The 19,275-nt window shown below is 48.0% G+C and overlaps 1 protein-coding gene across 3 annotated transcripts in view; it reads right to left on the reverse strand.

Moving 5' to 3' along the window:
* The window catches only part of LOC108513878 (sodium/potassium-transporting ATPase subunit alpha-3), a 122,320-nt gene that overhangs the window by 52,098 nt on the left and 50,947 nt on the right, over positions 1-19,275 (reverse strand). For 2 of the 3 annotated variants that reach the window (XM_017849805.1, XM_017849808.1), the window contains exons 14-16: positions 18,387-18,500; positions 18,093-18,202; positions 17,438-17,611 (exon numbers count right to left, since the gene is read on the reverse strand). In XM_017849805.1, the coding sequence (XP_017705294.1) occupies positions 17,438-17,611; positions 18,093-18,202; positions 18,387-18,500 (398 nt within the window). Of the gene's footprint in view, positions 1-17,437; positions 17,612-18,092; positions 18,203-18,386; positions 18,504-19,275 lie in introns of all 3 variants that reach the window. The other variant, XM_017849806.1, reaches the window with a different exon arrangement.

Consider the following 19,275-nt stretch of genomic DNA (forward strand, 5'->3'; position numbering starts at 1 on the left):
AGAAAGAGAAAAAGAAAAGAAAAAAAGCTAGGCACAGTGGCTCACGCCTGTAATCCTAGCACTTTGGGAGGCCGACACAGATGGGTTGCCTGAGCTCAGGGGTTCTAGACCAGCCTGACCAACATGGAGAAACCCTGTCTCTACTAAAAATATAAAATTAGTCGGGCGTGGTGGTGCATGCCTGTAATCCCAGCTACTTGCAAGGTTGAGGCAGGAGAACCGCTTGAACCCAGGAGGTGGAGGATGTGGTGAGCTGAGATCGTGCCACTGCATTCCAGCCTGGGCGACAAGAGTGGAAATCCATCTCAAAAAAAAAAAAAAAAAAAAAAAGATTAGAGAATTTGAAGACTGCAATAATCTATCCAAAATAAAGCACAGAAAGGAAAAGTGACTGAAAATGAGCACACAGCCTCAATGGCAAAAAAAATCTGATGAAGTAATGGCCTACAACTTTTCAAATTTGATGAAAACCATAAACTTGCAGATCTAAGCTCCATAAACCCCAGGTAGGCTAAACACACATATTTATAAAACACACCAAGACACATTCTAATCAATTGCTGAAAACCAACAATAAAGATAAACATCTTAAAAGCAGCTAGAAGGGGGGAAACAAATTACATTCAGATAATCAAAGATAACATGGGTGCCAGTCGACTTCTTGTCAGAGAGTGTGCAAGCCCAAAGACGATGCAACATGCTGAAAGAAAATCAAAACAAGCTGTCAACCTAGAATTCCTCAGCAGGCAAAATATCCCTCAAAGAAGACACACTAACACATTTTCATACAAAACCAAAGCTGGGAGAATTAATTGCCAGCAGACCCGCACAGCAAGAAATATTAAAGGAAGTTCTGCAGATAAAAGAAACACACCACCAGATAGAAACGTGGATGTACCAGAAGGGGTGAAGGGTACCCTCTTCAAATGGTAGATTTGTGGGTAAATAAAAAAGATATATTCCTCACTTTCAAATTTCCTTATGAAGCATTTAGTGGTTTTGTTTTGTTTCTGAGACAGGGTCTCGTTCTGGGGTGGAAAGGCGTGAACATAGCTCACTGTAGCCTCAGCCTCCTGGACCCAAGCAATTCTCCCACCTCAGCCTCCCACGTAGCTGGGACCACAGGCATGCATCACCATGCCTGGCTAATGTTTCTTATTTTTTTGTAGAGATGAGATCTCGCTATGTTGCCCAGGCTGGTGTTGGACTCCTGGGTTCAAGCAATCCTCCCACCTCAGCCTCCCAAAGTGTTGGGATTATAGGCGTGAGCGGTGCACCACACCCAGCTGCATTTACTGTTTAACACACACACACACACACACACACACACACACACACAAACCTAATGTATTGTGGGGTTCATAAGATATGCAGAGCTCAAAGGATGGGAGGGTGAGAGGAACATATGTTGTCAAGGTCTTATATATATATATATATATNCCTTGGCCTCCCAAAGTGCTGGGATTACAGGCATGAGCCACTGTGCCCGGCCTGTTTTGTTTTTTTGGTTTGTTTTTTGTTTTTTTGTTTTTTTGAGACAGAGTCTTGTTCTGTCACCCAGGCTGGAGTGCAGTGGCATGATCTCGGCTCACTGCAAGCTCTGCCTCCTGGGTTCACACCATTCTCCTGCCTCAGCCTCCCGAGTAGCTGGGATTACAGGTGCCCTCCATCACGCCCGGCTAATTTTGTATTTTAGCAGAGACGGGGTTTCACCATGTTGGCCAGGCTGGTCTCAAACTCCTGACCTCAGGTGATCCACCTGCCTCAGCCTCCCAAAGTGCTGAGATTACAAGCCGTGAGCGACCATGCCCGACTAGGAAACTATTTAAAGACATAAGACAATAGACATTGTAGAACTGTGATTCCTGAGAAGAGAAACAAAATGAGTCTTATTATTGTCCAGGCTGTTGGCTGGATTTAATTTATAGGAAGGGAAGCCCAAACAGCCCAGCAATCCTGCTGAGTTGCAGAGATGGAGACTGGCGCAGGCAGGCCAAGATGGCTGCAATCTGGGGGACAGAGTGCCTGAGAGGAGGGAGGTGCGAAGAGAGAGAGGGTTCAGAAACCGGTGGTCCCCTTGAATCCTTGACTGAATATCAATCTGTGCATGCATGGGGTGAAACTCTGTGGGGCTGGACAAGAGCAACTTTCAAGGAGAGAATAATTCCTAGAGTTCACACAGGGCTGAGAGCCTTTTGAGTTCCCTCCAGCCAGAGTAGAAATATTTCATTGAATATATGAGACATTCAGTAGAGTCCCAAAAGTTTAACATACTAGAAATAGGATTGTTAGCCCTAGAATAAAGGCAATGCTAAAGTTGTCCTAAAAGAGTTTAAAAACAGGCCTAGAAGGATCAAAGTAATTCACAAGTAACTAGATTCCAGGAAAAGTCTCTAATACACTTTAGAGAAATATATTCAGTAATGTAAACAATGTCTGTTATGTAATTTTTCTTTTTTGAGATGGAGTCTCACTCTGTCGCCCAGGCTGGAGTGCAGTGGCACAATCTCAGCTCACTGCAACCTCTGCCTTCCAGGTTCAAGCATTTCTCCTGCTTCAGCTTCCTGAGTAGTTGGGATTACAGGCACTCGCCAGCACACCTGGCTAATGTTTGTATTTTTAGCAGAGATGGGGTTTCACCATGTTGGCAGGTTGGCCTTAAACTCCTGACCTCAGGTGATCTGCCCGCCTTGGCTGCCCGAGGTGCTGGGATTACAGGCATGATCCACTGAGCTTGGCCTATTACGTAATTTTTTTTGTTTGTTTGTTTTGAGACGGAGTCTCGCTCTGTCACCGAGGCTGTAGTGTGGTGGCACGATCTCAGCTCACTGCAAGCTCTGCCTCCTGGGTTCACGCCATTCTCCTGCCTCAGCCTCCCGTGTAGCTGGGACTACAGGCGCCCACCACCACGCCCAGCTAATGTTTTGTGTTTTTAGTGGAGACGGGGTTTCACCATGTTAGCCAGGATGGTCTGGATCTCCTGACCTCATGATCCGCCTGTCTCAGCCTCCCAAAGTGCTGGGATTATAGGCGTGAGCCACCACACCCAGCCTATTATGTAATTTTTTTTTAAAAAGACCAGGTTGGGCAGGGTGGCTCACACCTGTAATCCCAGCATTTTAGGAGGCCGAGGTGGGCAGATTGCTTGAGGCCGGGAGTTCAAGGACAACCTGGTCAACACGGCAATACCCCATCTCTACTAAAAATACAAAAATTAGCTGGGTGTGATAGTGCACGCCTGTGATCCCAGCTACTTGGGAGGCAGAGGCACGAGAATCGCTGGAATCCAGGAGGGGGAGGTTGCAGTGAACCAAGATCACCACTGCACTCTGGCCTGGGCCACAAAGCAAGACTCATGTCTCAAAAAAAAAAAAAAAAAAAAAAAAAAGACCAGGTAAACAAAGGTGCAGGAAAATGTGACCTATAACCTATAACCAAGAGAAAAATCACTCAGTTGAAACAGACCCAGAATTAACATAGATGATGATGGAATTAGCAGACAAGGACATGAAAACAGCTATTATAAATATATTCAGAATGCTCACGAGTCTAGAGAAAAACATGAACATAATGAAAGGAACAGAAGACATAAAAAAGAAGTGAACAGAACTTTTAGAGAATGAAATACACACATCTGAAATAAAAATTTTACTGAAAGGGATTACACAGATTAGACACTGGCAGCAGAAAAGCTGAAAGAATTTGGGCAGGCACAGTGGCTCATGCCTATAATCCTAGCACACTGGGAGGTTGAGGCGGGAGCATCACTTGAGGCTGGGACTTTGAGATAAGCCTGGTCAACATAGCCAGACCCTGTCTCTACAAAAAAATAAAAAAATTAGACGGGTGTGGTAGTGCCTGCCTATAGCCCCAGCAACTTGGAAGGCTGAGGTGGGAGGATCATTTGAGGCCAGTTTAAGGCTGCAGTGAGCCTGATCGTCACTGCACTCTAGTCTGGATGACTGAGTGAGACCTTATCTTTAAAAAAAAAAAAAAAAAAAAATCCCAGCACTTTGGGAGGCCAAGGTGGGAGGATAAACTGAGTTCAGGAGTTTGTGAACAGCCTGACTAACATGGCGAAAACCCGTCTCTACCAGAAATACAAAACTTAGCCAAGTGTGGTGGCGCATGCCTGTGATTCCAGTTACTCAGGAGGCTGAGGGAGAAGAATTGCCTGAACCTGGGAGGCGGAGGTTGCAATGAGCTGAGATTGTGCCACCATACTCCAGCCTGGACGACGGAGTAAGATTTTGTCAAAAAAAAAAAAAAAAAAAGAAAAAAAAAAAGAAAGAAAGAAAGAAAGAAAGAAAGAAAGAAAGAAAGAAAGAAAGAAAGAAAGAAAGAAAGAAAGAGAAAAAGAAAAGAAAAAAAGCTAGGCACAGTGGCTCACGCCTGTAATCCTAGCACTTTGGGAGGCCGACACAGATGGGTTGCCTGAGCTCAGGGGTTCTAGACCAGCCTGACCAACATGGAGAAACCCTGTCTCTACTAAAATATAAAATTAGTCGGGCGTGGTGGTGCATGCCTGTAATCCCAGCTACTTGCAAGGTTGAGGCAGGAGAACCGCTTGAACCCAGGAGGTGGAGGATGTGGTGAGCTGAGATCGTGCCACTGCATTCCAGCCTGGGCGACAAGAGTGGAAATCCATCTCAAAAAAAAAAAAAAAAAAAAAAAAAAAAAAAAAAAAAAAAGATTAGAGAATTTGAAGACTGCAATAATCTATCCAAAATAAAGCACAGAAAGGAAAAAGTGACTGAAAATGAGCACACAGCCTCAATGGCAAAAAAAATCTGATGAAGTAATGGCCTACAACTTTTCAAATTTGATGAAAACCATAAACTTGCAGATCTAAGCTCCATAAACCCCAGGTAGGCTAAACACACATATTTATAAAACACACCAAGACACATTCTAATCAATTGCTGAAAACCAACAATAAAGATAAACATCTTAAAAGCAGCTAGAAGGGGGGAAACAAATTACATTCAGATAATCAAAGATAACATGGGTGCCAGTCGACTTCTTGTCAGAGAGTGTGCAAGCCCAAAGACGATGCAACATGCTGAAAGAAAAATCAAAACAAGCTGTCAACCTAGAATTCCTCAGCAGGCAAAAATATCCCTCAAAGAAGACACACTAACACATTTTCATACAAAACCAAAGCTGGGAGAATTAATTGCCAGCAGACCCGCACAGCAAGAAATATTAAAGGAAGTTCTGCAGATAAAAGAAACACACCACCAGATAGAAACGTGGATGTACCAGAAGGGGTGAAGGGTACCCTCTTCAAATGGTAGATTTGTGGGTAAATAAAAAAGATATATTCCTCACTTTCAAATTTCCTTATGAAGCATTTAGTGGTTTTGTTTTGTTTCTGAGACAGGGTCTCGTTCTGGGGTGGAAAGGCGTGAACATAGCTCACTGTAGCCTCAGCCTCCTGGACCCAAGCAATTCTCCCACCTCAGCCTCCCACGTAGCTGGGACCACAGGCATGCATCACCATGCCTGGCTAATGTTTCTTATTTTTTTGTAGAGATGAGATCTCGCTATGTTGCCCAGGCTGGTGTTGGACTCCTGGGTTCAAGCAATCCTCCCACCTCAGCCTCCCAAAGTGTTGGGATTATAGGCGTGAGCGGTGCACCACACCCAGCTGCATTTACTGTTTAACACACACACACACACACACACACACACACACACACAAACCTAATGTATTGTGGGGTTCATAAGATATGCAGAGCTCAAAGGATGGGAGGGTGAGAGGAACATATGTTGTCAAGGTCTTATATATATATATATATATTTTTTTTTTTTTTGAGACGGAGTCTTGCTGTGTTGCCCAGGCTGGAGTGCAGTGGCGCGATCTTGGCTCACTGCAAGCTCCGCCTCCCGGGTTCACACCATTCTCCCACCTCAGCCTCTGAGTAGCTGGGACCACAGGTGCCCGCCACCACGCCCGGCTAGTTTTTTTTTGTATTTTTAGTGGAGACGGGGTTTCACCATGTTAGCCAGGATGGTCTTGATCTCCTGACCTCGTGATCCACCCGCCTCGGCCTCCCAAAGTGCTGGGATTACAGGCTTGAGCCACCGCACCCGGCAAGGTCTTATATCTTATGTGAAATGGTATAATGTTACTTGAAAATATTTTGTAATAAAGATGCATATTGTAAACCCAGAAAACCACTAAGAAAAATAGAACAAAGAAGTATAGTTAACAAGTCAAGAGTAGAGATAAACAGAATCTTTTTTTTTTGAGACGGAGTCTTGCTCTGTCACCCAGGCTGGAGTGCAATGGCCGGATCTCAGCTCACTGCAAGCTCCGCCTCCCAGGTTTACGCCATTCTCCTGCCTTAGCCTCCCGAATAGCTGGGACTACAGGCGCCCGCCACCTCACCTGGCTAGTTTTTTGTATTTTTTTAATAGAGACGGGGTTTCACCAGGTTAGCCAGGATGGTCTCGATCTCCTGACCTTGTGATCCACCCGTCTTGGCCTCCCAAAGTGCTGGGATTACAGGCTTGAGCCACCACGCCTGGCAACAGAATCTTAAAAATCCCAACAGGCCAGGCACAGTGGCTCATGCTGTAATTCCAGCACTTTGGGAGGCCAAGGTAGGCAAATTGCTTGAACTCAGGAGTTTGAGACCAGCCTGAGCAATGAAGTGAGATCCTGTCTCTACAAAAAATCAAAAAATTAGCTGGGCATGGTAGAGCACACGTATGGTCCTAGCTACACAGGAGGCTGAGGCAGGAGGATGGCTTGAGCCCAGGAGTCGTATTCGTGCCACTGCACTCCAGCCTGGGTGACAGAGTGAGACCCTATCTCGAAAGAAAAGAAAAGAAAAAGTCCCAGTAAACCCTCAAACATAGAAAAAGAGGAAAAGGGGAACAAAGAACAGATGGGACAAATAGCAGGTTGGCAGATTTAAACCTAACCATACCAGTAATTACATTAAGGGTAAATGGTTTGAACCAAGGATTGGCTAACTATGGCCCACAGGCCAAATCTGGCCTGCTGTCTATTTTTGTACAGCCCCATAAGCTAAGAATGGTTTTTACATATATATAGTATATGTATATGTACATACATATATACATATATGTATATATACACATATACATATACTATATATATGTAAAAACATATGTATAACCACTCCAGCCTGGACAACAGAGCGAGACTTCGTCTCCAAATCGGAGTCTCGCTGTGTCGCCCAGGCTGGAGTGCAGTAGCACGATCTCAGCTCACTGCAACCTCTGCCTCCCAGGTTCAAGCAATTCTCCTGCCTCAGCCTCCCAAGTAGCTGGAACTACAGGCACACACTGCCACACCAGGCTAATTTTTTGTATTTTGGTAGAGACGGGGTTTCACCTTGTTGCCCAGGCTGGTCTAGAACCCCTGAGCTCAGGCAATCTGCCCGTGTTGGCATCCCAAAGTGCTAGGATTACAGGCGTGAGCCACCACGCCCGGTCGGTTTTCACATTTTTAAATGGTTAAAATGAAATCAAAAGAACAGGCTGGGTACAGTGGCTTACACCTATAATCCCAGCACTTTGGGAGGCCAAGGTGGGTGGATCGCTTGGGCCCAGGAATTGAGACCAGCCTAGGCAACATGGCGAAACCCTATCTCTACAAAAAGCCAGATTTGGTGGCACGTGCCTGTGGTTCCAGCTACTCAAGAGGCTGAGGTGGGAGGATTCCTTAAGCCTGGGAGGTTGAGGCTGCGGTGAGCCAAGATTGTACCACTGTACTCCAGCCTGGGCAACAGAGAGAGATCTTGCCTCAGAAAAAAAAAAAAAAAAAAGGAATATTTTATGACACATGATTTATATAAAATTCAAATTTCAGTGTCAGTATCCATAAATAAAGTTTTATTGGAACACAGCCACACTCATTCATTTAATGTATCATCTACAACAGCTTTTATACTATAATGGAAGATTGAGTAGCTGGAACAAAGACCATATGACAAACAAAGTCCAGAATATTTACTTAGGGCCAGAGCAGTGGCTCATGCCTGTAATCCCAGCACTTTGGGAGGCCGAGGCAGGAAGATAGCTTGAGGCCCAGGAGTTCAAGACCAGCCTGGGCAACAAAGTAAGAACTCTCTCTCTACACACACACACACACACACACACACACACACACACACACGTAATAATAATAATAATAAATTAGCCAGGCATGTAGTCCTAGCTACTCAGTAGGCTGAGGCAGGAAGATCCCTTGAGCCCAGGAGATTGAGGCTCTAGTGAGCTATAGTCACACTGCATTCCAGCCTGAAGACAGAGCAAGACCCTGTCTCTAAAAAAATAAGGATAAAGATAAAGATTTAAAAACATCTTTACTTAGAGAAAATATAAATGTTTGAGGTGATGGATTTCCCAATTACCCTGATCCCAGCATTTCAGGATGCTGAGGTGGGAGGACTGCTTGAGCCCAAGAGTTTGAGACCAGACTGGGCAACATAGTGAGACTTCATCTCCACCAAAAACAAAAAAATTTAGCCGGGTGTGGTGGTGCACGCCTGTGATTTTGATTCCAGATACTCAGGAGGCTAAAGTGGGAGGGTCACTTGAGTCTGGGAGGTTGAGGCTGCAGTGACCTGTGATCACACTACTGCACGCCAGCCTGAGTGACAGAGCAAGACTCCATCTCAAAAAAAAAAAAAAAAAAAAAAAAATCACCTGTACTCCCAAAAATATGTACAACTATTGCATAGAAATAAAATTTAAAAGAAAAATTACTGGCCAGACATGATGGCTCACACCTGTAATCCCAGCACTTAAGGAGGCTGAGGCGGGTGGATTGCCTGAGCTCCAGAGTTCGAGACCAGCCTGGGCAACATGGTGAAACCGTCTCTACTAAAATACAAAAAATTAGCCGGGCGTGCTGGCGTGCGCTTGTAGTCCCAGCTACTTGGGAGGCTAAGGCAGGAGAATTGCTTGAACCCAGGAGGCGGAGGTTGCAGTGAGCTGAGATTGTGCCATTGCACTCCAGCCTAGGCGACAGATCAAGAGTTCATCTCCAAAAAATAAAATTTACCATCTGGCCCAATGCAGAAAAAGTTGGCCAAACCTTGCTCTAAGGCCTAAGCGTACATTGTTTATAAGAAACACACTTGGGGTGGGGCATGGTGGTTCATGCCTGTAATCCCAGCACTTTGGGAGGCAGAGGCGGGTAGATCACTTGAGGTCAGGAGTTCAAGACCAGCCTCGCCAACATGGTGAAACCCTGCCTCTGCTAAAAATATAAAAATTAGCTGGGTGTGGTGGCATGTACCTGTAATCCCAGCTACTCAGGATGGTGGCATGTACCTATAGTCCCAGCTAGTCCGGAGGCTGAGGCAGGAGAACCACTTGAACCCAGGAAGTAGAGGTTGCAGTGAGCTGAGATCACACCATTGCACTCCCTGATACTCACCACACACTTGGTCAGGTGTGGTGGCTCATAGCTGTAATCCCAGCACTTTGGGAGGCCAAGATGGGAGGATCACTTGAGCCCAGGAGTTCGTGACCTGCCTGGGCAACAAAGTGAGACCCTATCTCTATTTAAAAGAAAAGAAAAGGAATGCTCTTTAAATATAATAATCTAGATGGGTCGAGAGTAAAAGAATGGGGAAAAGATATGCTATGCAAGCATGAAGCATCAGAAAGGCAGAGTGCCTATATTAGTATCAAATAAAGTTAACTTCAGAACAAGGAATGTTAACCAGGAATAAGGAGAGATATAATGACATGGGTCAATTCATCTAGAGGACATAACAGTCCTAAACATTTGTGTGCCTAATTACAAAGCTTCAAAATGTTTAAGGCAAAAATGGATAGAATTGAAGAGAAATGGATAAATTTCCTGCAATCACAGGGTTAGATTTCAAAACTCCTCTCAATAATTGATGGAACAAGTAGAAAATCAGTAACGATAGAGAAAACTTGAATAATGTGACCAACCTACTGGCCCCAATTGACCCTTATAGAACACTGCACCCACCAACAGCAGAAACACATTCAATGCAACTTCACATAGAACATTTACCAGGACAGACCATATGCTGAGCTCAAAAGCAAGTCTCAATAAATTTAAAAGGATTAAAGTCCTCTACAGAATGTTCTCTGACCATGATGGAGCTAAATTAGAAATCAGTCATAGAAAGATCTCTGGAAAATCCCCAGATCCCGTCTCCATCACTGCCTTGCGTGTGACCTTGGAATTGTGCTGCAGCTTCCTCACCTGTGAAGTTAGTACAATTGTAGGCGCTTCCTCACTGGGTTTTGTGAAGAGTGACTGAGTTCATCTGGCACACAGCAAGTGCTATGCAAGTGTTTGCTCTCATTGTCTTGGTGACACAGGACCGGCCGAGGAGAACAGGCTCCCACCAGCCTGGCTGCAGGACCCCAGAGCAACCGCTTATCTTACCATGGCCCTCTCTGTCCTCCCTGCTGGCAAGTAAGAATGGCCAGGGTCCCTGTAGACCATATAGATCTGAGGGGCCTGAAGGCAGAGAAGATGCTGAAAAGGGCCTCCCAGACCTCCCACCCTCACATTCCCAGCACATGATAATGAAAACAGCAGCTGTCCTCCGCAGAACACATGTGCAAAGTGCTATGCTAGGCACTGGGATGGGGATGGAGTGAGGGCTTGATAGAGAGAGATGAATTATACAGCCTCCTGCAAAATAAAACCAAAACCCCAAGGCACAAAGACCCAGGGTCTGACTCAGCCTCTCCAGAAACCAAGTCTCTCCAAACCCATCTTACTGGTCAATGCTGTCATTCATGCAAAACAAAACTATTTGGCCAGGCGCAGTGGCTCACGCCTGTATCCCAGCACTTCAGAAGGCCGAGGCGGGTGGATCATCTGAGGTCAGGAGTTCGAGACCAGCCTGGCCAACATGATGAAACCCCGTCTCTACTAAAAATACAAAAAATTAGCCAGGCGTGGTGGCTGGCACCTGTAATCCCAGCTACTTGGGAGGCTGAGCCAGGAGAATCGCTTGAACCCGGAAGGTGGAGGTTGCAGTAAGCCGAGATCGTCCCACTGCACTCTAGCTTGGGCAATAAGAGCAAAACTCCATCTTGAAAATAAATAAATAAAAACAAAACAAAACAACAACAAATATTACTCAGTGCCTAGTACACACCAGAAATGCACCTCTTGTTTTAATTGAGGGATGACTGAGTGTTGTTTTGTTTGGAACTTTGCTGAGAGCTGCTCACTGTTGAGGGAAATCATGTCTCTGACAGCAACTCCACTCAAACTCGAGACCCAAGTTAAGACCCTTGCACTAGCTGCATTAGCAAATCATCACGTTCACAGTGACTTGTATTTGCACAAACATACTCATTCGTCAACTATTTCGATGTGTCAGATATCGAGTGGCAACATAATTCTGTTAAATGATCTTACTTCTCATCATGCCACTTACTCATTCTAAGCAGGCACCGACTGTTGCATTTGTCTTCTGGTGTAGCCACACCCAGGCATTTGTGTATTGCCATAATATTACTTTATTAGAAGTCACTTCCCTGCTTTTTCTCCTTCATATTGAAATTAGGGTGTTATATTGATTTTTCTGCAAATTATGCATGTAGGAAGATATATTAGCCTTGAATTTCAGCTCATGGTGGAAAAGGATGTATTAAAAAATATTTGTTATAAAAAGAGGGTGTTGGGTCTGCAAGCACTGAAAACTCACTGGTGTAAGCGAGAAGCCCCATTTGAGGGGTGGCAAGGGCAGAAGGAACCCACAGCAAATGAAACAGGACCAGAGAGGTTGGAGGAAACCAGGAGGACACAGAGCCTAGAAGCAAGGAGAGAGTTTCTAGAAGGGTGGCTAACCTGGTGAAATGCTCCCTGGAGGTAAGACAGAGACTGGAGGCATGGATAAGGGGTTGTATGTGCCCCTGGTGCAGCTGGGGTTGGGGGAAGGCGGGCAAAGCCCAACTACTGGCTAGATCTGAGGTTTTGTGGTTTTCTGGCCAGGAGGGCGTGAGGAAAGGAGGACCTCGGGAAAAGTTGAGGACAATGGCTGCAGAGACAGCCTAGGAGCCACCTAGAGATGGACGAGTGAAAGCAGGAAGGGCTCAGAGAATGGGAAGAGGGAGGTCAGAGGACTCATCGCACCAAGTGACCAAGGGAGAGTCGGGAGGGATGGGGGCCATGGTCAGAGTGAAACCTTAGAAATGCTGACTCCCGGCTGGGCGCAGTGGCTCATGCCTGTAATCCCTGCACTTTGGGAGGCCAAGGCGGGTGGATCATGAGGTCAGGAGATCAAGACTGTTCTGGCTAACATGGTGAAACCCCATCTCTACTAAAAATACAAAAAAAAAAAAAAAAAATTAGCCAGGCGTGGTGGCAGGTGCTTGTAGTCCCAGCTACTTGGGAGGCTGAGGCAGGAGAATGGCGTGGACCTGGGAGGTGTAGCTTACAGTGAGCCGAGATCGCGCCACTGTACTCCACGCTGGGTGACAAAGCAAGACTCCGTCAAGGAAAGGAAAAAGGAAAGGAAAGGAAAGGAAAAAGGAAAGGAAAGGAAAAAGGAAAGGAAAGGAAAAAGGAAAGGAGAGGAAAGGAAAGGAGAGGAGAGAAAAGAAAAGATGACTCCCAGACAGGTGCCATGGCTTACACCTGTAATCCCAGCACTTTGGGAGGCCGACCCAGGTGGGTGGATCACTTGAGGTCAGGAGTTAGAGATCATCCTGGCCAACATGGAAACACCCCATCTTTACTAAAAATACAAAAATTAGCCAAGTAAGGTGGCGCACACCTGTAATCCCAGCTACTTGGGAGGCTGTGGCAGGTGAATCACTTGAACCCGGGAGGCGGAGGTTGCAGTGAGCTGAGATCATGCCACAGCACTCCAGTCTGAGCGACAGAGCAAGACTCCATCTCAAAAACAAAGGGGTAAAAAAAAAAGAAACGTTAACTCCAGAGGCAGTCCTGAATGGTGACAAGACCTCAAGTGTGGCTGCAGGAGGCTGTGGGCTGAGGGGGCCTTGGAGAGGAGGGGCCCAGTTGGTGGGTTCTGGCCAGGCTGCTGCAGGTCAGCTACCAGCCAAGTCCTCAAGGGTGATGGCACCAAATCCCACCCCCTACACTGGACCCTGAGTCCCACAAGGGCGGGGACTGGCCTGCTGAGTCATGTTGCTACGTCACATCTGAAGATTCTCAAACATCTGCTAAATGAGTGAATGTGTGGGAGGACTTTGGGTGCAGAAGAGAGCGGGCCCCAGGGCCAAAGTCTCCGATGAGGGAGGGAACACGAGTGGGAGCTGTCCGGGTGATAGCGATGGGAAGGGGCAGAAAACAGCTGGCTAGAGAGTGTGACCCTCAGGAAAAGGGCCCCTGGCTGGGCGGCAGAAGCAGTGACCAGCAGAGAGGAGGCCACTGGTCTTCCCCAACCCTCCTGTGAGGACGCCACCATATTTGTCACGGCAGGTCTCCTGGGTGCCCTCTCAGCACCTCACACACCTGGCCCTCTCCCTCTGTCTAAAATGCTCCTCCCTCTCCTTGGCATGGACGACTCTGTTTCTGCCTTTAGGACTCAGCCCACTTCACCTCCTCAGGGGACCCTCCTCTGACTGCCCCCATGCTCTACTGTTCTGTTACTGTATCCTGTTTCGTTCCTCAGTAGCACATTTTATGTGCATCTGCAACATCATTATATAGAAAATATTAGTACATTTCACGTGGACTGTGTGACTGGCAGAATAGGCCCCGCCCATCAGCACCAAAGAAGTCTCTATTATAATCCCCAGAACACGTGAAGATGTGACCTTACTCAGCAAAAGGGACTTTGCAGCTGTGATTAAGTTAAGGATCTGGATATGGGGGGGATTACTCTGGATTATCCAGGAAGGCCCAAAGGAATCACAAGGGTCCTTATGAATGGAAGAAGGAAGTTAGAGAGAGAGATTTGTAGATCCTATGCTGCTGGTTCTGAAGATGGAGGAAGGGGCCACGAACCAAAGATGCAAGTGGCTTCGAAATGCTGGAAAAGGTAAGGAAACAGGTTCTCCCCATAGAGCCTCCACAAGGAGCCAGCCCTGCCAAGAACTTGATTTTACCCCATTGAGATCTATTTCAGACTTCTGACCTCCAGAACTATAGGAGAATAAATGTGTATTGTTTTAAGCCACTAAATTTGTGGTAATTTTTTGCAGTAGCAATAGGAAACAAATAGGGCTATAGGGCTTTCATTGGATTTTTTGGGTTTGTGCTTTTTTTTTTTTTTTTTTTTGGAGACGGAGTCTCGCTCTGTCGCCCAGGCTGGAGTGCTGTGGCCAGATCTCAGCTCACTGTAGCCTCAACATCCTGGGCTCAAGCAATCCTCTACAGGGGTATCATTTGAAATGATGCCCATCCAAAACCATTTAAAAAAACCATCAATAGGCCAGGCGTGGTGGTTCAAGCCTGTAATCCCAGCACTTTGGGAGGCCAAGATGGGCGGATCACGAGGTCAGGAGATCGAGACCATCCTGGCTAACATGGTGAAACCCCGTCTCTACTAAAAATACAAAAAACTAGCCGGGCGAGGTGGCGGGCGCCTGTAGTCCCAGCTACTCGGGAGGCTGAGGCAGGAGAATGGCGTAAACCCGGGAGGCGGAGCTTGCAGTGAGCCGAGATTGCGCCACTGCACTCCAGCCTGGGCGACAGAGCGAGACTCCGATCTCAAAAAAAAAAAAAAAAAAAACCATCAAAGACTTGCAGAGTGTCCAAAAGTGACCAAGTGAATGCTATGCCTGCATACGCTGAGTTAATTCCCTTTAAGAGAAGGAAAAAACTGCACCTATTATGGTTAGTCTTGAATTGCAAAAGGCACAAATTAGGTAATATCTTTGGGAGCCTATTCTTTGAATAAAATAGGATGTCCAGTGATGATTTATACTGTTTACTTGTTTACTTATCAGACTCCTCTGCGCTCTCCACGGCAGGGATGGGGGTAAGCTGATTACTCACCTGAGTGTGTGCACATGGACAGGCTCACAGGCATGCTGTGAATTTTTAGAGGCATGTGAACCAGAGCAACTCGCATCTTGAATAGGAACTGAGTAAATGAGGCTGAAACCTACTGGGCTACATTCCCAGAGGACGGTTAAGGCATTCTAAGTCCAGGATGAGACAGGAGGGTTGAGCCAAGAACAGGGTCATAAGACCTTGCTGATAAAAAGGGGGTTGTCAGTAAAAAGAAGACAGCTAAAACCCACCGAAAACTAAGATTGGCACGAAGTGACCACCCCCCCCCCCATCAGGTGTTCCTCAACTGCTACACTCCCACTGGAGGGCCCATGACAGTTTAGCAATGGCCATGGAAACGTCAGGAGTTATGGCTATATGGTCTACCAAAGGGGGAGGAATGAATAATCGCACCGCCTTGTTTACGCATGTCATCAAGAAATAACCATGAAAAAATGGGCAACCAGCAGCCAACGCAGCAGCCTCGGGGCTGCTACTGTCTATGGAGTAGTCATTCTATTTTTATTTATTTATTTATTATTAAATATTATTTATTTTTTGAACAGAGTTGCTTGGTCACCCAGGCTGGAGTGCAGTGGCGAGATCTCAGCTCACTACAACCTCCGCCTCCTGAGTTCAAGCAATTGGAGTAGCCATTCTTTTATTCCTTTACTTTCTCAATAAACATGCTTTCACTTTATGGACTCGCCCTGAATTTTTCCTTGTGAGAGATCCAAGACCCCTCTCTTGGGGTCTGGATCGAGATCCTTTTCCTATAAAAGAATGACCATGGGTGAGTGAATTATGTGGTGGGGAGGTGAGGAAGAAGTGTTCCTCAAGAAGGCCAGATACCTGGGGTTGCCCTGGAGAGACTCCCAAGGGCCTTGAGGGCTAGGCTGAGCTTGGACAGTGCTGAGGGCCCACTGGCATGGGGGAAGGAGCCTGGTCCTGGCCCCAGCCCGGCCCTGCCTCTAGCTGACTACACAGTCTTTAGCAAGCTATTCCTTCTCTCTGGGTCTCAGTCTCCTAATCCATAAACAGGGAGCATATTCCCTGTTCCAAGCATTCTCCTTGGCTCTCCATGGTTCTTGTGAGGAACAGGAGGTGAGAAGAATTGCAGGAACAGCAACCAAGTCCAGCTGCTATTTAAAGCCCAGGGTAGCAAACGTGGATGCTTACAGAGGCCAGGCCAGCAGGCGACTGCAGTGGGCAGTGGGAACGGGGGTGGATGGGAGCAGACGGTGACACCAGGCAGGAATGCCAGCCAAGCGCTGCCAGATCTCCCAGATTTTCAAGGAAAGCAAGAAATCTAAATTTGTGAGTGAATGTGCTCCAAGTGTTGGCATTCAATTCCCAGTTTCTTAAAACCGTGGGCCAAGGCTGGGCACGGTAACTCACACCTGTGATCCCAGCACTTTGGGAGGCCGAGGCGGGCAGATCACTTGATGTCAGGAGTTCAAGACCAGCCTGGGCAACATGGTGAAACTCTGTCTCTACTAAAAATACAAAAATTAGCCAGGTGTGCCAGGCGCGGTGTCTCACGCCTGTAATTCCAACACTTTGGGAGGCCAAGCCAGGTGGATCGCGAGGTCAGGAGTTTGAGACCATCCCGGCCAACATCGTGAAACCCCATCTCTACTAAAATACATAAAGCTAGCTGAGTGTGGTAGTGCACGCCTGTAGTCCCAGCTACTCAGGAGGCTGAGGCAGGGAAATCTCTTGAACCCAGGAGGTAGAGGTTGCAGTGAGCCAAGATCACGCCACTGCACTCCAGCCTGGCAACAAAGCGAGGCTCTGTCTCAAAAAAAAAAAAAAGAATCACTTGAACCTGGGAGGTGGAGGCTGCAGTGAGCCAAGATTGTGCCACCACACTCCAGCCTGGGTGACAGAGGGAGACTCTCAAAATAACAACAACAGCAACAATATCAAACCTGTGGGCCAGACACCACAAGCTGTGGGTGTTTGCCGTCTGACATGTAGTTTATTGGGGCTTGGGACGGGGGCAAAGAAGTTCTGTCTGAGATACTGGGTCCCAGTGGGACTTTGAGAAAACATCTAGGCAGTGACGGCTGTCCTGGCTTGGAGATTCTATGTCCCTGTGATGACCAGGGCAACGTCCAAGACAGTGACACTGATCCTGTTACAATTGTACCCCTCCTGCCCACACAAGGCTGTAGGGCTCACAGAGCACTCTTCCATAGTAGCCTCACCGAATCCTCACAACCCTGAGACGTGGGCATCTTTCTCCCCGTCTTTCAGGGAAGGTCACTGAGACAAGGGGAGGAGTGCGGCCTGGCCAAGCTCACACAGCTAGTGAGCAGCAGAGCTGGAGCTCAGCTCTCCCCACCCCATTCCTCGTCTTTCAGCTCTGCAGGGGAAAACGAGGAATCAAATCTGCCAGGAGATGCCACAGCCCCAATCCCACCCAGGCCTCAGATGGGTCCCTCCCCCACCCCGGGCAGAGGCAGATAGAAAGCTTCTCACCAGACTCCGCTGACACAGCGCGTAGACAGCGCCCGGGGCATGATCTCCGAGCCCTGCTGCATGAAGCCCCCCACGGGAAACCACAGGCTGTTGCCCAGCGTGTACTGGTTCTCCAGGATGTGGGGGCGTGCGCGCAGGCATGGGTGCGGGTTATACCACTCGTAGGGGCTCAGCCTGTGGAGAGACGTGCAGCGGGTGGATGGAGCCCAGGGCCCAGGTGGGGAGGAAAAGGAGAGAAGCAAAGGAAAAAGATGAAGTCACGGTGATCAGAAGAAAAGGGGGAGAGATGGAAAAAGGAGTGAGATGGACAGAGACACACAGAGAAGAGGCAGAGAGAGATGCACAGAGATGGAGACAGAAGAGGCAGAGACAGACACAGAGATGCACAGAGAGAAATAGAGAAAGGAGGAGGTAAAAAAGGGAGAGGAGGGAAGGGGAGAGACCTGAACACAGAATCACAGAGCACAGTCAGAGCCACAAGGGGAAGAATGAGACTCAGACACAGGGTACAAAATTGAGAAAGGAGGGTGCAGGGAATCCAAGGCCCCAAAGGGGAGGCCAAGGACAGTTCTGAGAGAGAAGGGGCAGGTCAGTCCCAGAGGCCCCGGCTCATGCCTCCTCCAGCCCCTTCCTTCCCAGTAGGCAGTGGACTCACCTGGCAGCCAGAAACAGGACACAGCTGACAGCCAAGTAGGCAAGAAGCATGAAGAGCCACACGGCAGGGGAGAAGGGGTCCAGGAAGGAGAAGTAGCCAGGCTTGCGGCCCTGTGGGGAGAGGGAGTGAGACCCGGAGCCACCCCTGGCCTGAGCCTCACACCCAGCCCCTGCCCCACCAGGGACTTGGGAGCCTGACCGGCCCATCTGAGGTCCTGGGGGAGTCTGGCTCCCACTCGAAGCCTCCGAGCCTCCATGCCAGGCAAGCAGCCCACGGTCTCCAGGGGAACCATACCATGTGCACTCGGTAGAGGATACTGATCCCCAGGGTCATGAAGGGCTTGGAAAAGTCGATGACCTTCTCCCGCTCAGCTGTGATGGTGAAGGCGGCCACAGCCAGGTCTGCCTTCTGCTGGAGGGAAAGCCAGGCGGGGGCAGAGGCGGGCAGAGGGGAAGACAGAAGTGGACAGTTAGAGAGAAATGCATGGAGAGTGAGCAACTGAGGGAGGTGAGAGAGAGAGAGGTAGGGAGCAGAAGGGGCCAGGAGCCTGGACTGACTCCAGGAGTCCACCTTGGGCCTGAAATCGGACTCTCATCACATATCCATCCTCATCATCTCACGTCCCCAGGCACAATGACTCCATCCCCTAGGCCTCAACTGTGCCCCAGCATCAAGGGCTGGGGATGGGGGATCTCCCCAGACTCCAATTCAAGCAGCAACTTCTCCCTAGGGCCATAAAAGAGCCAAGGTCCTGAAGCGGCTGAGACTGGCAGAACTCGAGATAATACAGGCCCAGACAGAACACAGAGCAGGGAGAGAGGATGCAGGGCCCAGAAATGACCCCGGGTGGGGAGGAAAGGTGCAGGTCAGCATGTGTCCACAGCCAGTGGAGACATAACCCAGGCCCCGGCCCAGTGTATAGTCAGGGAGATAGGGCACAAGCCCCAAACAGCATCCTGGTCAGGAGATGACACCAGTACCAAAGCACAATCCTGGATGAAGGAGAGGTGGCCCAGGCCCAAAACTTCACCTGGAGTCAGAAATAGATGGCACAGGACCCAGATACAAACCCAAGGTCGGTGAGAGATGGCACAGGCACAAAAGATAACCACGAGGTAGAGAGAGGTGACACAGGCTAAAAACAAAATCCACGGTCAAAGAGAGAGCAGACAGGCCCACCGTG

The sequence above is a fragment of the Rhinopithecus bieti genome, unplaced genomic scaffold (genome assembly GCF_001698545.2).
Source record: "Rhinopithecus bieti isolate Rb0 unplaced genomic scaffold, ASM169854v2 scaffold_33065, whole genome shotgun sequence".
NCBI classification, from domain to species: domain Eukaryota; kingdom Metazoa; phylum Chordata; class Mammalia; order Primates; family Cercopithecidae; genus Rhinopithecus; species Rhinopithecus bieti.